This window comes from Delphinapterus leucas, chromosome 13, assembly GCF_059928025.1.
Source record: "Delphinapterus leucas isolate spDelLeu-1000000601 "Yukka" chromosome 13, BTC_Dleu_Yukka2, whole genome shotgun sequence".
Lineage (NCBI taxonomy): Eukaryota > Metazoa > Chordata > Mammalia > Artiodactyla > Monodontidae > Delphinapterus > Delphinapterus leucas.
This window is the reverse complement of record NC_143141.1, coordinates 72,369,745-72,390,384: the sequence shown is the minus strand read 5'-3', so window position 1 is coordinate 72,390,384 and position 20,640 is coordinate 72,369,745. Positions and strand designations below refer to the sequence as shown.

The 20,640-nt window shown below is 52.2% G+C and overlaps 1 protein-coding gene and 1 pseudogene across 7 annotated transcripts in view; one reads left to right on the top strand and one right to left on the bottom strand.

Moving 5' to 3' along the window:
* BABAM2 (BRISC and BRCA1 A complex member 2) overlaps nucleotides 1-17,295 on the top strand; it is a 462,266-nt gene extending 444,971 nt beyond the window's left edge. For all 7 annotated transcript variants that reach the window (XM_022574181.2, XM_089923326.1, XM_089923328.1 and 4 more), the window contains one exon: nucleotides 16,974-17,295. In XM_022574181.2, coding sequence (XP_022429889.1) covers nucleotides 16,974-17,037 — 64 coding nt within the window. In that variant the 3' untranslated portion in view covers nucleotides 17,038-17,295. The remainder of the gene's footprint in view (nucleotides 1-16,973) is intronic.
* Nucleotides 7,663-13,573, bottom strand: LOC149747789 (uncharacterized; annotated as a pseudogene).
* Nucleotides 17,296-20,640: the final 3,345 nt, after the last annotated feature.

The window sequence follows — 20,640 nt, the reverse complement described above, 5'->3', positions numbered from 1 at the left end:
CATGATGATGCCCCACACCTTTAGCTGCCGAGGTTATGGCCAGATATGGGGTGGGGAGCAGTGCTCAGAAGGACCCTTCTAGTGGAACGTAGGTGCACCAGAGCCATGCCTTTCCTGCTCCAAGCCTGTGGCCAGAGAAGGCCCTCCGGGGCTGGCAGTGTGCTGTTGCAGGGCACTGGCTCATATCTGAACCCCACTCTGCCTTTACCACGCACCTGACCTTGGGTAGGTTACCTGCTCTCTCCAAGCCTGTTTCTTCATGTGTACAGTGGAAGTAGAGTAATGCTATCTATTTCACACATGACTGTTGCTTGCATTAAAATGAAGTTGGGTTTTTTTTTTTTAACATCTTTATTGGAGTATAATTGCTTTACAATGGTGTGTTAGTTTCTGCTTTATAACAAAGTGAATCAGCTATACGTATACATATATCCCCATATCCCCTCCCTCTTGTGTCTCCCTTCCATCCTCCCTATCCCACCCCTCTAGGCGGTCACAAAGCACCGAGCTGATCTCCCTGTGCTATGTGGCTGCTTCCCACTAGCTACCTGTTTTACATTTGGCAGTGTATATATGTCCATGCCACTCTCTCATTTCGTCCCAGGTTACCCTTCCCCCTCTGTGTGTCCTCAAGTCCATTCTCTATGTCTGTGTCTTTATTCCTGTCCTGCCCCTAGGTTCTTCAGAACCTTTTTTTTTTTTAGATTCCATATATATATGTGTTAACATACGGTATTTGTTTTTCTCTTTCTGTCTTAACTTCACTCTGTATGACAGACTCTAGGTCCATCCACCTCAGTACAAATAACTCAATTTTGTTTCTTTTTATGGCTGAGTAATATTCCATTGTATATATGTGCCACATCTTCTTTATCCATTCATCTGTCGATGGACACTTAGGTTGCTTCCATGTCCTGGCTATTGTAAATAGAGCTGCAATGAACATTGGGGTGCATGTGTCTTTTTGAATTATGGTTTTCTTAGGGTATATGCCCAGTAGTGGGATTGCTGGGTTGTATGGTAGCTCTGTTTTTAGTTTTCTAAGGAACCTGCAGACTGTTCTCCATAGTGGTTGTATCAATTTACATTCCCACCAACAGTGCAGGAGGGTTCCCTTTTCAAAATGAGGTTATTTTTAAAAGCATATTATAAACTGTAAAATACCAAGGACCAAGTTAGTTCATTTTCTTATCCAACAACTAATAAATGCCTACTAGGTGCAGGTACTTTCAGGCAGTGTCCCTGGTACTCCAGGCCCTCCTGTAAACAGGAGCTATTCTCTAAATGTGTGTTAAATTAAAGTGCTAGGTGGTGGGAGGGGAGGTTGGGAGGAAAGGAAGCTACTCTGGTTTGAGTTCCTACCGTGTGCCTGGCACTGTTGCCTGACAACCACCGCACGGGTCCTTTGGGCCCATCAGAGAGAAATACATGGAGACTCGGGGAGGGTAATAGCAGATTTCCTCTCTAGCCCACTTTTCTCCCCCCAAACCTCCCCCAGGTCAATAAGCCAGGCCAAATCCAAGCCAAGAATGATCACCCCTGATTCTAGGCCAGCAAGTGGGAATCATGTGAAGTCAGAGCAAAACGAGGCTCTGTCACCACAAGCCAAACCTCATGTTCACAGGGCGCAGGTTTTAGGAGAACAAGGGCCTTTGATGCATGCTCGGAATTCCTTCCATGGCAAGCCGCTGTGAGAAAAATCTCACCCAAACAATGTACTCTTGGCCGAGGGAGGGCCGGTGTCTTTTCAGGCATAAAGCTACCAGCAAGGACCCAGAAGCCACTCAAGGGATTTGTTGGTTTCCCCAGAAGGTCTAGCTTTTTGAAATCAACTTAGCAAAGGATTCCATTCGCCCCTCTGCCCCCCGCCCCCCTGCCGCCCAGTGCTGAGTCCTCCCTTGTCTCTAACCCCTGGGGGAGGAGGAGGGGCATGGAGCTCCTGTCCTTGTGTGGGTTTCCAGCTCAGCAATCAATGAATCCTTTTCTCAAGTGTAGCACCAAGTATTTATTCTGATAAAGGATTAAAAAAATTTTTTCAAGAAAAAAGAAGCACTAAAGAGGTTGTTGTCTGGCTTGGTCTCCAAAAGCCAGTCCTTAGCGATCGACAGTTACCGCCTAGACTTAAGATTATCGACTTAGGAAAGAAGGGTATCCATTCATTGTCATTCAGCCACTCAACAGAAATTTAGGGTGTTTCTGGGTCACTGAAGTGCGGCCCCCAGAAATGAATGCAGGAAGCCTCCTGTGTCTACACAGAGGGGGAAACATCTAAAGAGCTGCATTTAAAGATGGGCAGACCCACGGCTCCAGAGCCAGTAACACCCGGGGAACTCCTGCCCAGGAAGTCAGCCTGGCCCTGGAGCTAAGAGCACACGGTGGAGGCCTCAGCTGCTCCCACCATTCAGTTCACAAAGCTTCACTGAACCTCAGCGAGACTGAGCCACAAAGCTCCGCCCAAGGGTGACCGCAGAGGTAGACAACGTGTATGTAAGGGACGCCAACCAGCAACCCCAGGCAGTTTAGGTAGGATTGTTTTGTTACAGAAGGCAAAAGGAGGCCCCATGGGTGGGGGCTCCCAGGGGACAAATTCCAGCTCAGGAGAAGGAAAAACATTATAACTCTTACAGGTGCTGCAGGCTCTGCGGAGGGCCTGAGGCTTATGCCAGGCCTTGAGTGTGGGTAGGTTTTGGCTAGATAGGGAGGCCCCCAAAATGTTGCATGGTTCAGGAAAGTACCCTTTACCTGCAAAGCAAAGGGACTCCTACATAGCTGGCCCCCAGAATTGCCAAGGAGAATTAATTATTGTTTGTAAAACACTTTAAGATTCCCTGATGAAAGACCTTGTATAAATGCAAATTATTATTATTGTCATTAAAAGTGCTAGACGTCTGGCCTACTGGCTAATGGCCTGGCAGAGCTCTGAGCAGAAACGAAAGCCAACTCCAGGCAGAAAGTTTGTTCTGGTTGTTCCAGAGCAATAGCAGGAAGAAGGAGGCAGCGGAGGAGGGCTTGGCCCCCGACTGTGAAGTGAAGCCATCCAACTCCCACCCAGGTTGAGCAGGCAGCAGTCTGCCTGGGAGTCCAGGGCCTGTGTGTCCCCTGAGGGCCAGGCCTTACTCGGATTCATCCCTTGCCCCCTGCAGAAACCAGCCCCTGTCTAGCTCAGGAGCTCGGTCGGCATGAACGAGTGAATGTCTGGTTGTCTGCTGGTCTGAAGGATGGATGCTGGCCTCCATACTTGGGGTCCTAAGTCAGACCCAGAGACAAAAGGGAGATAGATAGAAACCTCTTGCCATGCCTTTAATGGTGCTTATTAAGGAGGGAACCCCTTTAGCAAAGTACAGGGAGAGGTCATTTATTAAATTGCTGCTTCCACTAAAGAAACTGTCTCTGGCTAAAGTGGTTAAATTGATCCCAAAGCAATAATATTAATAATGGATAATGGTACAGTCGGCTCTCCATGTCTCGTGAGTTCCACATCAGGACAATACTTCAAAAATATTCAAAGAAAAAAAAATATTCAAAGAAAAATGTTCCAAAAAGCAAAGTTTGAATTTGCCAAACACAGCAGCTATGTACAGAGCATTTACATTGTATTTACAACTATTTACATAGTATTTTCATTGTATTAGGTATTTAAGTAATCTAGAGATGATTTAAAGTATACGGGAGATGTGCATAGGTCATATGCAAGTACAGTCGGATCTCCGTATCTGCATGTTCCATATCCACGGATTCAACCAACGGAGGATCAAAAACCAGAGTTGTTTGAATCCAAGGCTGCAGAATCCAAAGATATGGAGGGCCAACTACTATGCCATTTCTTTTTAACATGAATTTATTTATTTTATTTATTTATTTTTGGCTGCGTTGGGTCTTCGTTGCCATGCAGGGGCTTTCTCTAGTTGCGGCGAGAGGGCGCTATTCTTCATTGCGGTGCGGGGGCTTCTCATTGCAGTGGCTTATCTTTGTTGTGGAGCACGGGCTCTAGGCGCACGGGCTTCAGTAGTTGTGGTACGTGGGCTCAGTAGTCGTGGCACGCGGGCTCAGTAGTTGTGGCTTGCGGGCTATAGAGCACAGGCTCAGTAGTTGTGGCTGGCAGGCTCTAGAGCGCAGGTTCAGCACAGGTTTAGTTGCCCCGTGACATGTGGGATCTTCCTGGACCAGGGCTCGAACCCGTGTCCCTTGCATTGACAGGCGGATTCTTAGCCACTGCGCCACCAGGGAAGCCCTACTATGCCATTTTATATAAGGGACTTGAGCATACTTTTTTTTTTTTTTTTTTTTTGCGGTACGTGGGCCTCTCACTGTTGTGGCCTCTTCCGTTACAGAGCACAGGCTCCGGACGCACAGGCTCAGCGGCCATGGCTCACGGGCCCAGCCGCTCCGCGGCATGTGGGATCTTCCCGGACCAGGGCACGAACCCGCGTCCCCTGCATCGGCAGGCGGACTCTCAAGCACTACGCCACCAGGGAAGCCTGAGCATCCTTGAATTTTGGTATCCGCGAGGGTCCTGGAACCAGTCTCCTGCGAATACCAGGGGATGACTGTATGTTAGACCTGGAAGTAAGCTCAGAAGCCATCCCCTCACTTTACAGATGAGGCATTTGGGGTACAGAGAGGTAAAGTGGCTCATCCAAGGTCACAAAGCAGGTGAGAAGCAGAGCCAGGATCACAACTCAAGCTTGATTATGTCAGGGTAATAATGCCTCCCATTTTATAGTACTTCACAGGCGTGGTACTTCTCAACAACCCTGGAGAGTTTTAAGATGACAGATGACTTTACTGTTAAAGGAACCTTCCGGGTATCCTTTGCTCTTCTGGGGCTCGTTATTTAGAGAACATTTATGGTGCCTCCCATGTGCACTTGTGTGAATTGCATGTGCCCTTCTTTTCCTTCTCCCGGACATTCAGACCAGGCCTTGTTCTTCTGTAGGGTGCATTAATACTTCCAGAAACCAGGTGGACAAGTGAGAGGGAGGTCAAGTTCATCGCTTTCATCCCTTGTTATCACAGTCATAATTCTACTGAAAAGTCACCCAATGCAGGTCCCTAAATGAGAGCTAAAGATACCAGTCACCACCTCTGGACACACAGACCTACAAGAGGGCCATTTAGGGGGGTTTGTAAGAACAAACGTAGGTGTAATGGGAGTTGGCAGTAAGGAGCCCTCAACATTCATTACTGGGCCATTGGCAATTCCAGTTTTATGGAGTTTTTTTGTTTTTGTTTTTTAAAAACATAAGCACCTTTCTTCTTTAAATTAATTTATTTTTATTTTTGGCTGCGTTGAGTCTCCATTGCTCTGCACGGGCTTTCTCTAGTTGTGGCGAGCAGGGGCTACTCTTCTTTGTGGTGCGCAGGCTTCTCATTGCGGTGGCTTCTCTTGTTGCAGAGCACGGGCTCTAGGCGAGCGGGCTTCAGTAGTTGTGGCTCGTGGCTCTAGAGCGCAGGCTCAGTAGTTGTGGCACACGGGCTTAGTTGCTCTGCAGCATGTGGGATCTTACGGAACCAGGGCTCGAACCCATGTCTCCTGCATTGGCAGGCGGATTCTTAAACAATGCACCACCAGGGAAGTCCAATTTTACAGAGTTTTAATGAAGGAGAATGAGATATGCCTAAAATGATGTTTGGGAGGGGGAGGATCACCAAATCAAAGAAATGTAGAAATCACCGCTCCCATGCCTTCGTTGTGTGAATGAGGAAACGGAGGAATGATTCAGTGTCACACAGCGGATCCCGAGGGGGAGGCCTGGTCTCTGCACTCAGCTGCCAGCGCCTTTTCCACTGGAAATCATGGCGTTGTGGAAAGAATGTGCTCTTTGGAGTCAAGCAGCTCTGGAATCATAAACAGCATTGCCACCTATTAGCTGTGTGATCTTAGAAAAGTTACTTTGCATCTCTGAATTGTAGATTTCTCATTGGCAAAAATAAAGATATAGGTGTCCCCCACTTTTTGAAAGCTCGCTTTATGCCACTTTGCTTTTTCTTTTTTGCGGTACGCGGGCCTCTCACTGTTGTGGCCTCTCCCGTTCCGGAGCACAGGCTCCAGACACGCAGGCTCAGCGGCCATGGCTCACGGGCCCAGCCGCTCCGCGGCACGTGGGATCCTCCCGGACCGGAGCACGAACCTGCGTCCCCTGCATCGGCAGGCGGACTCTCAACCACTGCACCACCAGGGAAGCCCCACTTTGCTTTTACAAAAGACCTACATTAGTACCTGTTTTCAGTAACTAAAAGACATCCAAAGAGGATTTTCACTTTTATCAAAAAAGGCAAAAAGCAAAAATAGCATTCAGCGTTTGTTTTGTGGCAAACCCTTGTAGAGGCAGAGCGCACCCCAAGCAGCCAGAGTGGCGCCGCCAAGCTCTTCCCCAGGAACCACACTCGGAATCTCAGCATCAGGCCACCATAGCTTTGAACTGTGTCTGCGAGCATCTTGCTTTGTCTCATTTTATTTTTGCATCCGTTAGCAAGATGTGTCCTAAGTTAATTGCTTCTTCGCTTTGTGCCATTTCGAAAGGTTTCATAGGAATGCTCTACTTTCAGATGGTGGGGGGAACCTATACTAATACCTGCGTGGTAGTAGTCCCATTAGGAGGAGTAAACGTAAAATAGTATAGATGAAAACAAATAGCGTGAAGTCTAGCATGTAGTAGGCACCTCCCTTCCTTTATACTCCTGGCTTCCAGACTTTTTTACCACAATCCACAGGAAGACATTTATTTTACATCCACAAAAGTTTCACACACAAAAATTTCTACTTGCCACATGTGATGTACTCTGATTTTGATTTCATTTTATTTTAATGCTGGTCAGGACCCACTAGGTTGATTTCACAACCCGCTAATGGCTTACACCTATCGTTTGAACAAGCCTGTTTCATACCATGTGTGGATATCATTTATCCACATTGTATGTATGTCCTTCCTTTCCTTCCAGGCCTTTCCCCCCTCCCTCCCTCTTTGTAACTGGCACACGGCCACACAGCTAGCTGTTGCCAGCACGTGCCGGGCCCTGTGCTCGTGCAGGGTGGAATGAGCCCTGCGGGCCTGCAGGGCAAGTGAGCTCTGCTTCTGCGCCCCTCCCCATCTTTGCCATGAACCTCAGCATGGTTGAGAGGACCCGTAGGGCCCTCCACCTGCAGAAGTTCTGCCTCCTGCCAGCCTGCTGTGGAACTTGCCCACACTCCCAGCCCAGGAGCTCACCTGAAGTTCCCATTAAGGCCATTGCACCCCAGCAGGGAGGGTAGGCTGCGGATGTCCTCTCCCATCCAGTAGTTTCTTCTTTGGGAATTGCTGCTTTTCCATCTGTAAGCCCAGACAGCCAGGCGTCTGGGAATATCATTTCAGCTGCTGGGCGGGGGGATTAGACTGAAGAGGGACCATGGCCGTCCTTGCTGCCCCTCCCCCAGATCTTCGGGAGTATCTGTGAGCACCCAGCTAGGAGGGCGAACACCCAGAGTGTGGGCGTGACCAGGGGGTGCACTCAAAAGGCAGCAGGCAGGGGCCTGAGCCGCGCCGGGAGACAGAGCTTCGGCCTCTAGATGCTGAGAGTCTGTTGGGAGAAACCCAGTTTACAACCAGGCAAGCATTACTTAAAAGCCCCAGAGAGACTCTCTGGGGGGAAGAAGATTGTTTCGTGCTCCAAAGAGTTGATCTCCTAAGCGTTCTCGAAGCCCTTTGGGGGTCCGGCACTGTCCTTTGCAGGCCGATGCCTGGCGATGCTGAGCGGAAGCCTGGAGGCACCATCCCCGCTGGGGCATGACCAGGCCCCGCACTACGCATGGTCAGCTCGCCTGGGACCCCGAGCACTTCCTCTTTGAGGGCCATCCTTTGGTTTTTCCCCTGTTGCTGATTAAGGGGAGGAGGGTAATCTGTGATTTTGACGGTGACTCACCGCCATCAGACAGGCGGCGGCTTCTCCCCAGCAGTCCAGCGCAGGTGAGCTGCGTGAGTAGGAGATCCCAGCACCCTCCACACCCTCCACAGGCATCTGCATGGCCACCAGCACCGCCAGGGCTGAGCTCCCACCTGTGTGGCCCTGGGCAGAGCCAGCAGAGAACATGAGATGCCCGTTGCCAAGGCACCTGCCATCCGAGGCACACCAGGCAGGCGCAGATGGTGAGACAAGGTGGACAAAGGGTGGTGGCTCTGCTCTGGGGTCCCAGGCCTCAGGCAGCGCCATATTCCTTAGCCCCACCTACCCACTCTCTTCCCTAGCCTTGGCCCAGCCAGGTGCACTGCATCATCTCAGCTGACACCCCCCCCGGGGAGAGGGGGGCCGGCCTTTCTCAGTGGCCACGCTGCTGCCCCCTCCTCCCAGCTTCTCATCAAGCAGGTTCACGATGGAAAGAGCATCAGCCTGAGAGTAAGGAGATAGGGAGGGTGGGCTCAGATTCTGCCTACTAGCTCCGGGGCCTTAGGGCAACCCCTTGGGACAGCCATGCATTCATTCATTCATTCCTGCTGTCAGGCCCTAAGGAAGGTGAGCACCATGGGGCACTAAGGGTAAACCACCACCAAATTCTGCCCCCAAGGGGCTTCCAGAGAAGAGCTAGGCCAGCCCTTAGTTTTCCCTTCCCTGTAATGATCGGACTATATGGCCGCTAAGGTTTCTTTCTGTTGTAAAATTTTATAATTCTAAAGTACATCTTTAAATAAGCCAAGCTTTCACAGTCGTTTGAGAAATGTTTGTTGAATTGCTGTGTGTTGGGCTCTAGACTTGCAGCTGGGCTGCAGAGATGTCTGAATATGAGCAGCGGGGCTTGCCATGAAGGAGCCTCTAGTGGGACGTCGGAGGATGGCTGGACTGTGACAGACGCTTGCAGACAGAGCTGGGAGCCCAGGGGAGGAAGGCAGCCCTGCGGCTGGGGGAGCCCACGAGGACTGCCCTGCCCCTCCCTCTCATTTGGCCAGTTGGCCCACGTGGCCTCCTCCCCTCAGACACTGCAGCAGGGGGCGCCCGGGGAGCAGAGGCGACTACAGCCCCCCACCCCGAGCCCTGAGCAAGGCCTGGCCCTGCAGTTGCAGAAGCTGGCTGCGCGCTGCTCAAGCCCCAGAGGAACTGGACCGGCTCTGGGAGGCCTCCTCGGAGAGTCTCAGAAGGAGAAAGAACCACTAGGTAATTGTGATCATTTCAGTGCGCATTGACAAATACCCTGTGATTTAGAAGGAGCCAGATTTCATCCCAATACTTTGATGTCTAGAAATGGATCCCAGTTGATTGTTTGTTGAAGTCCTCCTAAAACAGCATTTTATTTAATTCAACACATACTGAGACTACGGTCTCAGCCTTCTCACGGGTGAGGAGCCCGAGCTGTGTAAGACAGAGCCTAGACACCAGTCTAACATCTCAAACTCAAGGCAGACCATGGCTGGGCCTGAGGTTGGAGGCCACTGTGCCATGGAACCCAGCAGAGGGGAGATTGATTCCAGTCGAGGGCGAGGGCCTCTGCCCGAAGCTGTGAGCGTGTGATACCGTGTTCTCGGTATGATATCAAGCCTTCGCATCTCAAGTGTGTTAGTTTCCTTGTTTTGCGATCTTGGACCCCCTAAAAATGAACGAGGCCTGCTCAAGGGTTGGCACGTTTAGGGAGACCATGTACATGAACCAGTTACAACGACTTGTTTGTTCCTAAAGCCCATACCAGCAGCCAGGCTGACATCGCTCAGGGCACAGCTACAAAATAAGCTCCCATCGTGCCGGGCACTTGCTTACCAAGGCGCCCAGAGTTGGATGGGCCGTCTTCACAGTGGCCTTTGGAGGGTTTGGGGTGACAGGCATTGAGGCAGACCCGGGTCTCTCTATAGAGATTCTATTATAAGGATGACCCCTTTGCCACGGGGACAGTAACCCCAAGTGAGTCAGTATTTACAGTGGCCGTTCGGGACAATGAGGACAAGGCAAGACCACAAGGAGATTAGCGGGACTTGTCTTACACTGTTTACGGCACTGCTTTGATTTCAGACCACAGTCGTCTTGCTTATGACTGATTAAAAACATGTGGCAGTTGAAGTCACAGCTGCAGAAGAAAATTGGAAAAAGAAAGGAGCCTTAGATGTTTGGGAACTTGCCTCTATTTGCAGAAATGAATTCTGACTTGATTTGTGTGTCCTTGATTTCCTGACGAGGAGGTTCGCGTCCCCGAACCTCTCCTCGCACCCCGCGCTATCCACCGCCGCCCTGGCCTGACTCAGCAAGCGTCGTAAGGCTCATCTGACGGTTGCCCAGAGGAAAGCATTTGGGAATTCCAGAAAGAGGCTACTGAGCCCAGTTTGGGAAGAGAGCAATTGCTTAGGCTCCTGCCAAGTACAAGGCCCCAAGTCTATGAGGCTGAAGGCGGCAAGATCACAGGGCCTCCTCCTTGAAGTGGCGCTCCCGCAGCAAGACGAGCACCGGTGGCACTGCGCTCAGGGTGTATCTTAGCTAAACTCGCTCAGCGTCTGTTTTCTCACCTGCGAAATGGGACCTTGACTCCTGCCCCACGCGACAGTGTTGTGAGTGCCACCTGTGCGATCTTTAATCTGCTTTACGGGCTTCCTTCCTCTTTCCCCGGAGTCTCCAACCTCTTAGGGCTTTTTATTCTCTGTTGTTGTTTTCATTTTCTTAAAGCCATACTGATTCAATTGTTCAGATGGTGATTGCATGGATTTTTGTTCTTTTGAAAAGGTCCATTGAATAAATCAAGACCTATAATTCCAGCGGGGAAAATCCCTTTTGATGAGACTTGTTGAAGAAAGTTTCCTAACTGCCCTCATCTCAAGGCCTCTGAGGATCTTCCTGACAGCTCCCTGTCACCACTCTCTTTAGTGCCCCCAGAGCCCCTTCCCCAGAACACATAGATGATTGGATTTTCCAGGCATTGTTTCCCCTGACAACTTAGTTTGAGCTCCCTGACTCTGGACCTCCTCTCAGTTGGAGGGCAGACATGGCCGAGAGGAACAGGCCTTCCTTCCCTCTCACCAGCTGCCTGTGGTTCCCTGAACATCTGCTCAGAGCTCTGCCATGTTTGTGAAAAAGCATCCCAGCTAAGGCGACCACCGTCTCCCCTCACCACCATCACCTACGGTGCATCGGGGCCTGGGCTAGGCTGGTGCCTTCATTGAACAGGTGAAGAGTCAAGACACAAAGAGGTTAAGTGGCTTGCTCAAGGTCACGTGGGTATCTCAGAACCAGTACTGGGTGGCACTTAGAGATTGCCAAGTATCCATCTTCCTGTTAGAGGTGAGGAAACAGCCCCAGCTCCTGATGACCCAACGAGCCAGGGCCTGGACTAGAGCCCGTGTGGACAGTGCCCTTTTCACTTGCCCCACTGCCTCCCCTTTATAGTACTTGTTGACCTGGACAGAAAAAGGTCTGTCTGAGGACTGGGCCCACTTCAATACCCCCATCTGGGGTAGCCAGAGCCACATGATTCTTGAACATCCATGTAGTCCACGGCTGCGACCTCCCCCCGACCAAGCTTTTGACCAGAGCCACGCACGGGAGCACACGCAGGAGCTCAGGCAGAAGCCGGCCGGGGCGCGGGTGCCTCCCGCTCGCACCACGCGCACGTCTCCAGCAGCTCCGGGCTGCATTTCAGGAGGTGCGCAGTGTCCCAACGACTTTGGCTGGGTGTCCAATCCTGAGACTGACCACCTCTGTGCCTCCAGCTACCAGCTCAATACGATATGTGAAAAATGATCCAAGAAGGCCCAGGGGAAAGGATGAACCGGGAGCAAGGACCACAGGACCTCTCCATCCACACAGGGGTTTTCTCTTCTGCAGCCACACGTGCCCTGGCTGTCCGCCTCTCCCCCTCAGACCCAGCTGGGTCCCCACGGTAACAGCTGACACCTATTGATCAACTAGTTTGCCAGGTACCAGGCTAAGTGCTTACATGGAACGTCTCATTTAATCCTCATGAGGACTATACTTTAAGGTAGGCGTCATGGCTCACCTCTCATAGTTGAAGAAATTAAAGCTAAACCGGTGAGTCACTTGCCCAGGTGGTACAGCCAGTAAAGGGCAGGGCCAGGCCTTGAGCCCACACTGCCTGCCCTCACAGCCTCCAGCCCGCAAGGCCTTGGATCATCAGGCACAGCTCCCTGCCTTGAAGATGAGGGACTGGCGCCCAGAGAAGGGAAGAGACTTGCTCCTGGACCCAAGGCCCAGAAGACTAGACCTGCTGAGCAGCCTAGCACCCTGATTCCTGGCCTCAGGGGTCTGTCTGCTCCGCCCCTGCTGCGCCTGTGAGCTGAGGCCAGGAGCCAGTCCTGCTTCCAATTCATGGAAAACCTACCTGGCCTCAGCCTGGGGTCAGTTCTTTAAGTTTTATTCTGCTAGCCTGAGACTCTGGGATTGGATGGAGTTGTGATCTTATAAAACCCAGAGTGAAGGGACTTCCCTGGCGGTCAAGTGGTTAAGACTTTGTGCTCCCAGAGCAGGGGGCATGGGTTCAATCCCTGGTCAGGGAACTAAGGTCCTGCATGCCACACAGCACAGCCAAAAAACTAAATAAAACCCAGGGCAGAGGGACTGAGATCAGTGAAGAGGGTCAGAGCCTTATGCTGTCCTAAGGCATGTTTAGCTCGAATTTGGTCTAAAGATAATGTCTCTTCCAGTGGGAGTAGAATGAGGAGCTTGACTGACTCAAGGCCTCCCTCCCTGAGGGCCCTTTTGGCCAGTTAAGGGGGGACGTGAGAAGACCTTCCCCCCACCCCCCTGTAACACACTTAGACTTTTAAAGCTTACCATACACTTCGTCTTTGGGTGAAAGCGTTTTTTAAAAGGTGACAGACAACTAGTGCCATTGGCAGGCAATATACTCTGGGCAGCTCTCCATCTTCTCTGATTAAAAACTGAAACAAATGAAAACAGCACTTCAAAAGAAAACCTATAAATGGATGGGAGCCAGTTGTCATTCTCCCCTTCCTCCTCGCCTCCGTGAGCTGACTTGGTGAGGATCCGCGTTGAGAAGCACTCATGACAACAGCTGGTGGCATCATGCCTTTAAATAGCCCTTCTCCGCACTGCTTCCCCCGGGCGTCACACCCTTTGCCCTGGCAGGGGAAGCCCAGGACACAACAGGAAACTTCAGAACTTTCTGAAGAAGGAGAGAGCTTGCTGCAAAGCTTGCTCCCTCTCGCCAAGACCTTTCGGTCTAAGGAGCTTGCACTGGTGTGGCCCCTCCCCCAGAAGTGTCCAAGGAAAAACTGAGCTGATGAGATTTGCCCAGTGTGAGGCCGGGCCTGAGGAGGGAGAGCGGGGGAGAGATGCCCCTGCCCCCGTGCCCAGGGCCCGTTCCAGCAGCAGCCAGCACCGCTCCCTCATCGGGCACCTATCTTGGAGCCAACAGCCTGTGCCCCTGGTGTCCTCCCCTGTGACTTGGGACAGGGACGCCACCCTGCCCAGTGGTGCTGGGGTACGTCACACTCCACGGTGTCCTTCAGGCAGTAACGCAGATGCAGCAGAGACGGGCAGCGGCCTGTCAACATCTGACCCTCTGCAGAAGGGCCACCAGGCTCCCCTCCAGCAAACACAGATACCGCTGGGGAAATAGCAGCAGGCGAAACACGGGGAAGGAATGCATGGCCCTCACGTCCGAGTGGCGGCAGCCAGCTGACAAGGTTCCTTCCCGCACGTCTTTTGCGTGTGCGTCGCATCAGGGTGGGCTTGTTGCCCCTCCTCACTGTGGGGAAACAAAGCTCAGGGCTTCTCTTGCCCGGCCAGCCTCACCCTAGGTCGGGGGCCCCTTCTGCCTCATCACAGTCCCCCTTCCCATAAGGGCGAGGGATTTGAGGCAAGGGGTTTGAGGTCCTCAGTCTCAGAGCAGGTGGTGGTCTGGCTGGGTCAGTATGCAGATGGAGGAAGGTGTTTATCCTTCTCACTAACCGTCGGCATAGGTTGAAGTTTGAGAATGGATGACAGTTTATACTTTTCTTCCTCAGAAGCTGAACGTTGCATTCGCCTGCATTGTGGGGTTGCTGTCTCTCACTTCCCTCTACAGCGTGCAAGGGACGTGCTTTAACTGCTCTTGCAAACCTGGTGGCCGTCGGTAGTTACCTTAATTACAGCCATGAAGTCCACACTGGGCCCTCTGTATGGGCAGGCCTGTGGGGTCACAGAGAAGGGGACATGCCCCCTGCTTTCCAGGTCTGGCAGGGCAGCCCGGCCAGCAAGCCATGTGCACACGTGACACGTGCCCCAGCAGAAGCACAGAGAGCGTCTGCAAGCAGGGAGAGGACCTTCTGGTGACCAGGGAAGCCTTGATGGCTGCAAGGGCGTTTGGCCTGAGCGTGACTAAAGCCCCGAGGTGGAAATGGCACGTGTGAGGAAGAGCAGGTGGCCACACTTGGGGGGGGGCGGGAGTGCAGGCCGGCATCCTGGACCGTGCGTGGGCTTCAGGGGGCTTGCGGCATCCCCCAACTGCATGTGACATCACAGTGAGGAGACTTACCTGCAGTTTTTCTGGAAGAGGATCCTTAGCTTTCTTAGCTTCTCAAAGGTCGGGGGAGGCACGATCCCAAAAATGTAACCGAGGAAAAGTGCAAATAGTAAAAATCATGGCATGCCAGGCTGCGAGTTTGGGCAGATGAAAGGTCTCGGTTGGGGTAGTGACAGAGACCCACATTCAAAGAGAATTGATTTAGTTGCAACAGAAAAGCGAAGTAAGCCTTTTTTTTTTTTTGGCGGTACACGGGCCTCTCACTGTTGTGGCCTCTCCCGTTGCGGAGCACAGGCTCCGGACATGCAGGCCCAGCGGCCATGGCTCACCGGCCCAGCCGCTCCGCGGCATGTGGGATCTTCCCGGACCGGGGCATGAACCCGTGTCCCCTGCATCGGCAGGCGGACTCTCAACCACTGCACCACCAGGGAAGCCCACAAAGTAAGCCTTTTGTCCCGGGGAGAAACAGCAGTTTTGTGAAAGGTAACAAGAGAGGGAGCCCAGGTGTTGGGACACAGGGGAGGAAGAGGAAGAAACTTCAGGATGACTTCACCGCAGGGGTTTAGGGAGAAGTGGAAACTGAGGGTTCTGTTACAGAAGTACCAGGGGGCCGAAGCACTTTCAAATGAGTAATATTGATGAAAAAGCACATTTGGAACACACTGGCTTGAGTTATAGAGAGACGCCCAGGTCACAATGTCCTGGAGGTGGTTGGAAATGTGGGCCTGGAAGTTTGGGAGATAAATAAGGGCTGGGGACCCAGATTTGGGGTGGGGGGAGGGGCAGATTCTCTGCTGAGGGTGTTTCGAGCCTGAGAGGATGCAAGGGGAGTGGCGAGCAGGACAGGAAGGAGTAGCCAACTCGATTTCTATGGGAGTGGGGAAGGCGGGAGGGAGAGGAAGAGGGACGGAGCAGGTCTAGATGTGTAATGTCCCAGGGACAGAGAGCTTCCAGACACGGGGGCCCACGCATGAATGTGGCAGAGAGGCTGCAGAGACTGGGACTGAAAAAATTCAGCAAAGCACGGAAATTTGAAAGAGGGTTTCCGGTGACTTGGCATTAGGAGAGGGGATCAGGCAGGCGTCATCAGTGGCTGCTCTTAGCGGCGACCTAGTGGCGACGCCGGGCTGCTGAGTCGTGTGGGGCTCTTCGCCCGACGCTGAACCGCCGACAGTGAACCACCCTGTTGAGTTTCATGACTGCTGAGCTGTTCTCTGCTCTCTTCTCACAGACGGGCTTCGCCTTGTTGCCTGTCGCAGCTTCAGCAGGTCTGCCCTCTGCCTTTAAGTTAGCTCCCCAATTCCTAATGTGGGGCTTCTGACCTCCTGGGAGCCTGGAGCGCCAAGCTTATTAGAACCATGTCCTAAATAACATAGACGTGTGAGGCACTGAGGCCTTTGTGGTACTGATGATGACAGGTGTCTTGGTGGCCCTTCCTAGCTCAAGTCACAGGTCCAGGTGAGCCACTTCTGGATAAGTCCGGTGTGACTGCTCTGATCTCACGGGCATCAGGGGTGCGGGAGGGAAGCCTGGCAGGCACACGCGGTGCGCACCGCAACCTCTGCGGCTTCCTCTCCCTCTGCTTTCTACCTCACCCTTTCTCTTCCGGAAGAGTGTTTAGTTCCCAGCTCCTGACAAGCCCTCCCATGCCCCCAGGCCTCTGCTCCTGCTGTGTCTTTTGCCTCGAACACCTGTAAAATGGCTACTTCACCGCCTCCTTCACTGGTTGCCCGAGGCTGGTGCCTCATGGCATTGCCGTAAATGCCCTCACCACTGCAGTTGGTATCTCTCATGTGTCTGCTCCTTCTCTAAACTGAGATCACCTGCATGGTAGGTGCCACATCTGGGTCATCTCACAACCCTTGGCACCTAAGGCAGTGCCTGGCACAGTCAGTGTGGCATGTGCCCCTCTCCTGCCGTTTGACAGAGAGCCTGCTTCTCCAGATTCGAACCTGGTTGCGGAAAAGCCAAACGGTCTGCCCCAGACCCTGTCACTAGTCTGTGGCTGACCAGGGAACGTTCTCCTGATACCCAGCCTGGCTTTCTTTCCAGTAGATCGAACTACAAATACGTCTGCCAACGAATGGAGGCCGTGGATCACTTAGAAATCCCTCTTATTAGACCCTCTCTGTCTATATGAAGTCAGAGATCCACCGAGTAAAAGTGCAACCTTGTTGATATTTCAGATCACAAAAACGACTGTGGCTTGATCACTCTCTGGCTTGTAGCTTGGACCCTTGGCTTTGACCTGGGGAAGGGCAGACGGAACCCGAGTCCTGATGTCTAATAGGAATTGGCAGCCAGGAAGGTCTGGGTACAGGCCCTTTAAATACCCATGAGAGATAGCACGGTAGTGAACTGTATGGACCTCCCTTGGAAAAATCCAGAGGGCTTTGCGTCAGCAGGGAAGGAAAATCCAATCCAAGATGCATGAACAATAAATAACAACTGTTCCGAGTTAGGTTGAAAGCTCTGAGTTGCACTTTTTTTTTTTTTCAAGATGTTTGTGCTAACCACAATTTTTTTTCTCCCCCTTTCCCACCAGGGCTTATTTCAAAACCTTTGTCCCTCAGTTCCAGGAGGCAGCGTTTGCCAATGGAAAGCTCTAGGAAACACCAGTCTTGAGAGGTGGCCAGCCAGACTGCTCTGTCCACATGCGTGTCAGCACATATGGCCGCTTCCTGGAAGCCATTGGAATGTCTTCACGGCAGCATTTCACTCACACAGCAGCTTTGCACCCCGACTGGAACCCACACTTGAGCTGGCTGGCGGGCACCTGGGTCCCAGAGCCCCCCGCCTCTGGTTGCCCCCTCTTTGTTTCCTTCAGTATACTTCTTAGTTGGAAGAAATAAAGTCACAAATCAGGATGCTGTTACTTTTCCAGGGAACGTAAGACATCATAAATGCACACACCCTGATTCCAAAGCCTCTGTCTCTGAGACCTCTTTTAAGTTTTCAGATAAAACACCCATTTGCTCTTTTCTTTCTCCCTGGAACTAGCGCCTTGTGCGTGTGTGTTTCACACCCAACCTTTCCCATTTGGACAGTCCCTCACTGGAAAGGTGCTGCCTGAATGAGTCTGACCAACTGGCAAGGTTTCAGCTGGGCCCTAGGCCAGCGCTCGGGAACAATTGGGAGCCAGCGTCAAACGCCGCTCCCCCATCCATCTCCAGGCCCCTGTGTGTGTGCCGTGTACAAAGCCCATCCTGACCCAGGAGGCGGTCGTTAAAGGTTGCTGAATGCATCAAGGAACCCATCCCTCTCTCCATCCCTCCTCCCGAGGCTGATGGGAGAGTTGTTTGGGCTGACGAAGCACTGTGCGAATTATACCTGGAAGACACAGGTTGGGTCCCGTGGGCGATCCCTGGGCTCAGGCCTGCCAGCTCCACAGCTGTCCGGGAACGGAGCGGGGGAAGGTACCCTGAGCAAGCTCCATCTTCCCTAAATGTATGGATTATCAGAGCCAGGCGGGGTTTCAGAAGTCACCTTGTTTCCACGCCCAACCCCTCTCCCCTGCTACTCCCTTCAGTGTCAGAGGCGAGAACTAAGGCCCACAAGCTAAAGAAACTCTCCCAGCAAATTAGGGCAAACCTGGGAGTCGGGAGCCATCACACGACTTCCCTCAACTTACACCCAGGCTGGCCACAGCCAACTTGCCCGCTTGACAAGGTCTAGTTTAGTTTAGCGGCGTTCCACCCTGAGGGCTTTCGACACAGGGAAGTGGGACCTCGGCGCGGAGGCGAGAGAAACCAGCAGGCTGAGTGGCCTGTGCTCTTACTTCAGCCCACCTGCCTCTCTCCCACTGTAGGGCCCGCACAGGTGGAACCCAGCCTCTCACTCTTCCCTCAGCTCCTCTTGTGGTTGGTGGAGCTCAGTTTCACCGCGTCAGCCTGAAAGGGAGCCAGCTCGGGGCCCTTTTGGGGGCCAGTGAGGGTACCCCTCCATCCTGTATTCTCCAGCACCCAGGAATGTTCTCAGGAGGTGAGAGAACAGGTAGAACAGACCTCCCAGCTTGGCTTCCAGCCGAAGGGCTGCCCAACTCTGGGATCTTTCACCACTTGAGTACTTTGCCTTGAAACCTTGGGAATTCCCACGACAGAGAGCAGTCCAGTGTCGTGCGTTGGCGCCGTAGCTTTGCCGTCAGCCAGCGGTGTGACGCTGAGTAAGTCACTTCTCCGTGTAGTCAGAACCACCCGGCGAGCTTTCTAAAAAGCTGCTTCTCAGGGTCCCGCTGCAGGCCCGCTGAATCATGTATCATTAGCTGGGGCTTGGGCATCCGGATTTTGATAAAACTCCCCAGGTGATTCTGTTGAGCACGTGGTCGCAACCATGCTGGAGTCTCTTCTGACCCTGGCCAGCTGCCTACCCCAGTAAGGGTTTCCAGCTCCAGTTCTAGCCGGGGGTGGTTGGCAGCTGTGGGGTGGGGTGAGGTCACGTGGCCTGGACCCCTGGCATTTCAAATCGCCAGTCCTCAGTGACAGCGGTCAGTATTGGGCAGTGTGACCTGGGAGTGGCCCTCCTGCCCCTGCCAGTCTCTTGGGGTCCAGATGGCTCAGGCTGGCCAGATTGTCAACGGTATAGCCCGCGCGTCTGGGAAGCAGGCCCAGTCCAACCAGAAGTGCTGTCCTGCACTTTATCTCAGCACATCTCTGCAGCAGACCTGTGAAGTAAGCAAGTGAGGAAGGTCACCCCTGTTCCACAGATGAGGAAGCAAGATCAGAGAGGTTAAGTGAGTTACCCATGATCACCAGCCAGTCAGTGCCAGAGTCAGGACTCAGCCCGGGCTCCCAGCTCCAGATCCAGTACCGCTTCTCACGTTCGTCCATGACTCTAGTAAACAAACGGAGACTTCTTTCTTCCCCAGCAAAGGATGATGTACTATGTGTAGGTTTGTGAGCATGGAGATTATATGATTTTTAAAAAGACTTTCAGCCCCCTTCGCACAGGGGGAAGATTTGGGCTCATTTTCTTATGCGGAGCCAAAGAACAGAAGGTGACAATAGCCACTTCATATTTCAAATGCCAGGGACTCAGAACCAGTGTTTTTGAGATTTTTATCTCTACCCACAACAGCAACGGAAGCAAGCGGCACTTGTAAATGGGCGACAGTCGCCTGTGTGTTTTTTAAACACTTCTTGCTAGTTCAGCCCATCGCTGAGCATTGTACCTGCACACGGAGTGAGTGCGGCCCAGGGCTAATTAGTAAATGGCTATAAAATGCTTTGAAGATCAAAAGTGCCATATACGACAGCACATTATTATTACCTTGTAAATCCTGTCTCCAGCGTACTCGGCCCTTGTAATTTCAGTTGAATCTTTAGCTCAGCACAGACCAGGAAAAGGACTCAGATGTTCTGAGTGGCTGCATCAGGGCATCTCCTGGGGGGCCGGGGAGGAGGCATAAGAGACCAGGGCAGCCAGTGTTCAGCCTTCTCCCAGCCTCTCGGTTTCCTGAGGACCCACTGACAATAGGGAGATGGTGCTTTGTTAGAGAGAGAGAGAGAGAGAGAGAGCGTGAGAGCTCGTTTTCTCCTGGGGATGAACTGGAAAGAGGGTGGGCTTGAGGAGGAGAGAGACTTGTATTTGAATCCCGGTTCTGCCCACTTAGTGGCTGGTAAATATTTAATGAGCAGTTCTTCAGCAGTTTAAAAAAGAAGAGAAATAAAAGGAGGGGGCTGGTTTGTATTGTTTGCCGATTTCCACGGTGTAAATGCTCCCACCGTGACCAATTCCAAGCTCCCAACATGAGGTCACTGGACGCAGGCTTGGGAAGAGTAGGGAGAGTCGAGTGGTGGGAGCCTCTGTTGGGGTGAGCGGGCTCCAGTGTGGATCTTTACTTAATCTCACTGAGTTTTGTTTTCCTCATCTGTACAATGGGAATAAATACCATCTGCCTCCCAGGGTTGTGAGAATTAAATAAGAAAAGTATATAAAGCACAGCGCTTGGCACACAGAAACGTTTGCTAAACAGTGGCTGTTATTATTGCAGACCAGAAAAAGGATTTTCTGATGTTGACTTTGGCCTTTCCCTAAAAAGGCAGAATGCCCCTGTTAAAAAGTCCTGCCAATGAACATGCCCCCTTTGGAAGAGTGACCCTGTCTGTGTGACTAGGAAAACAAAAATGATGTCATCTTGATTTTTAACGAACGAGGGGTTAGGTGTATCCGTGAGAGTTCCCTCCACCTCTGCCCCACGCTCGTCTTGCTTGAAC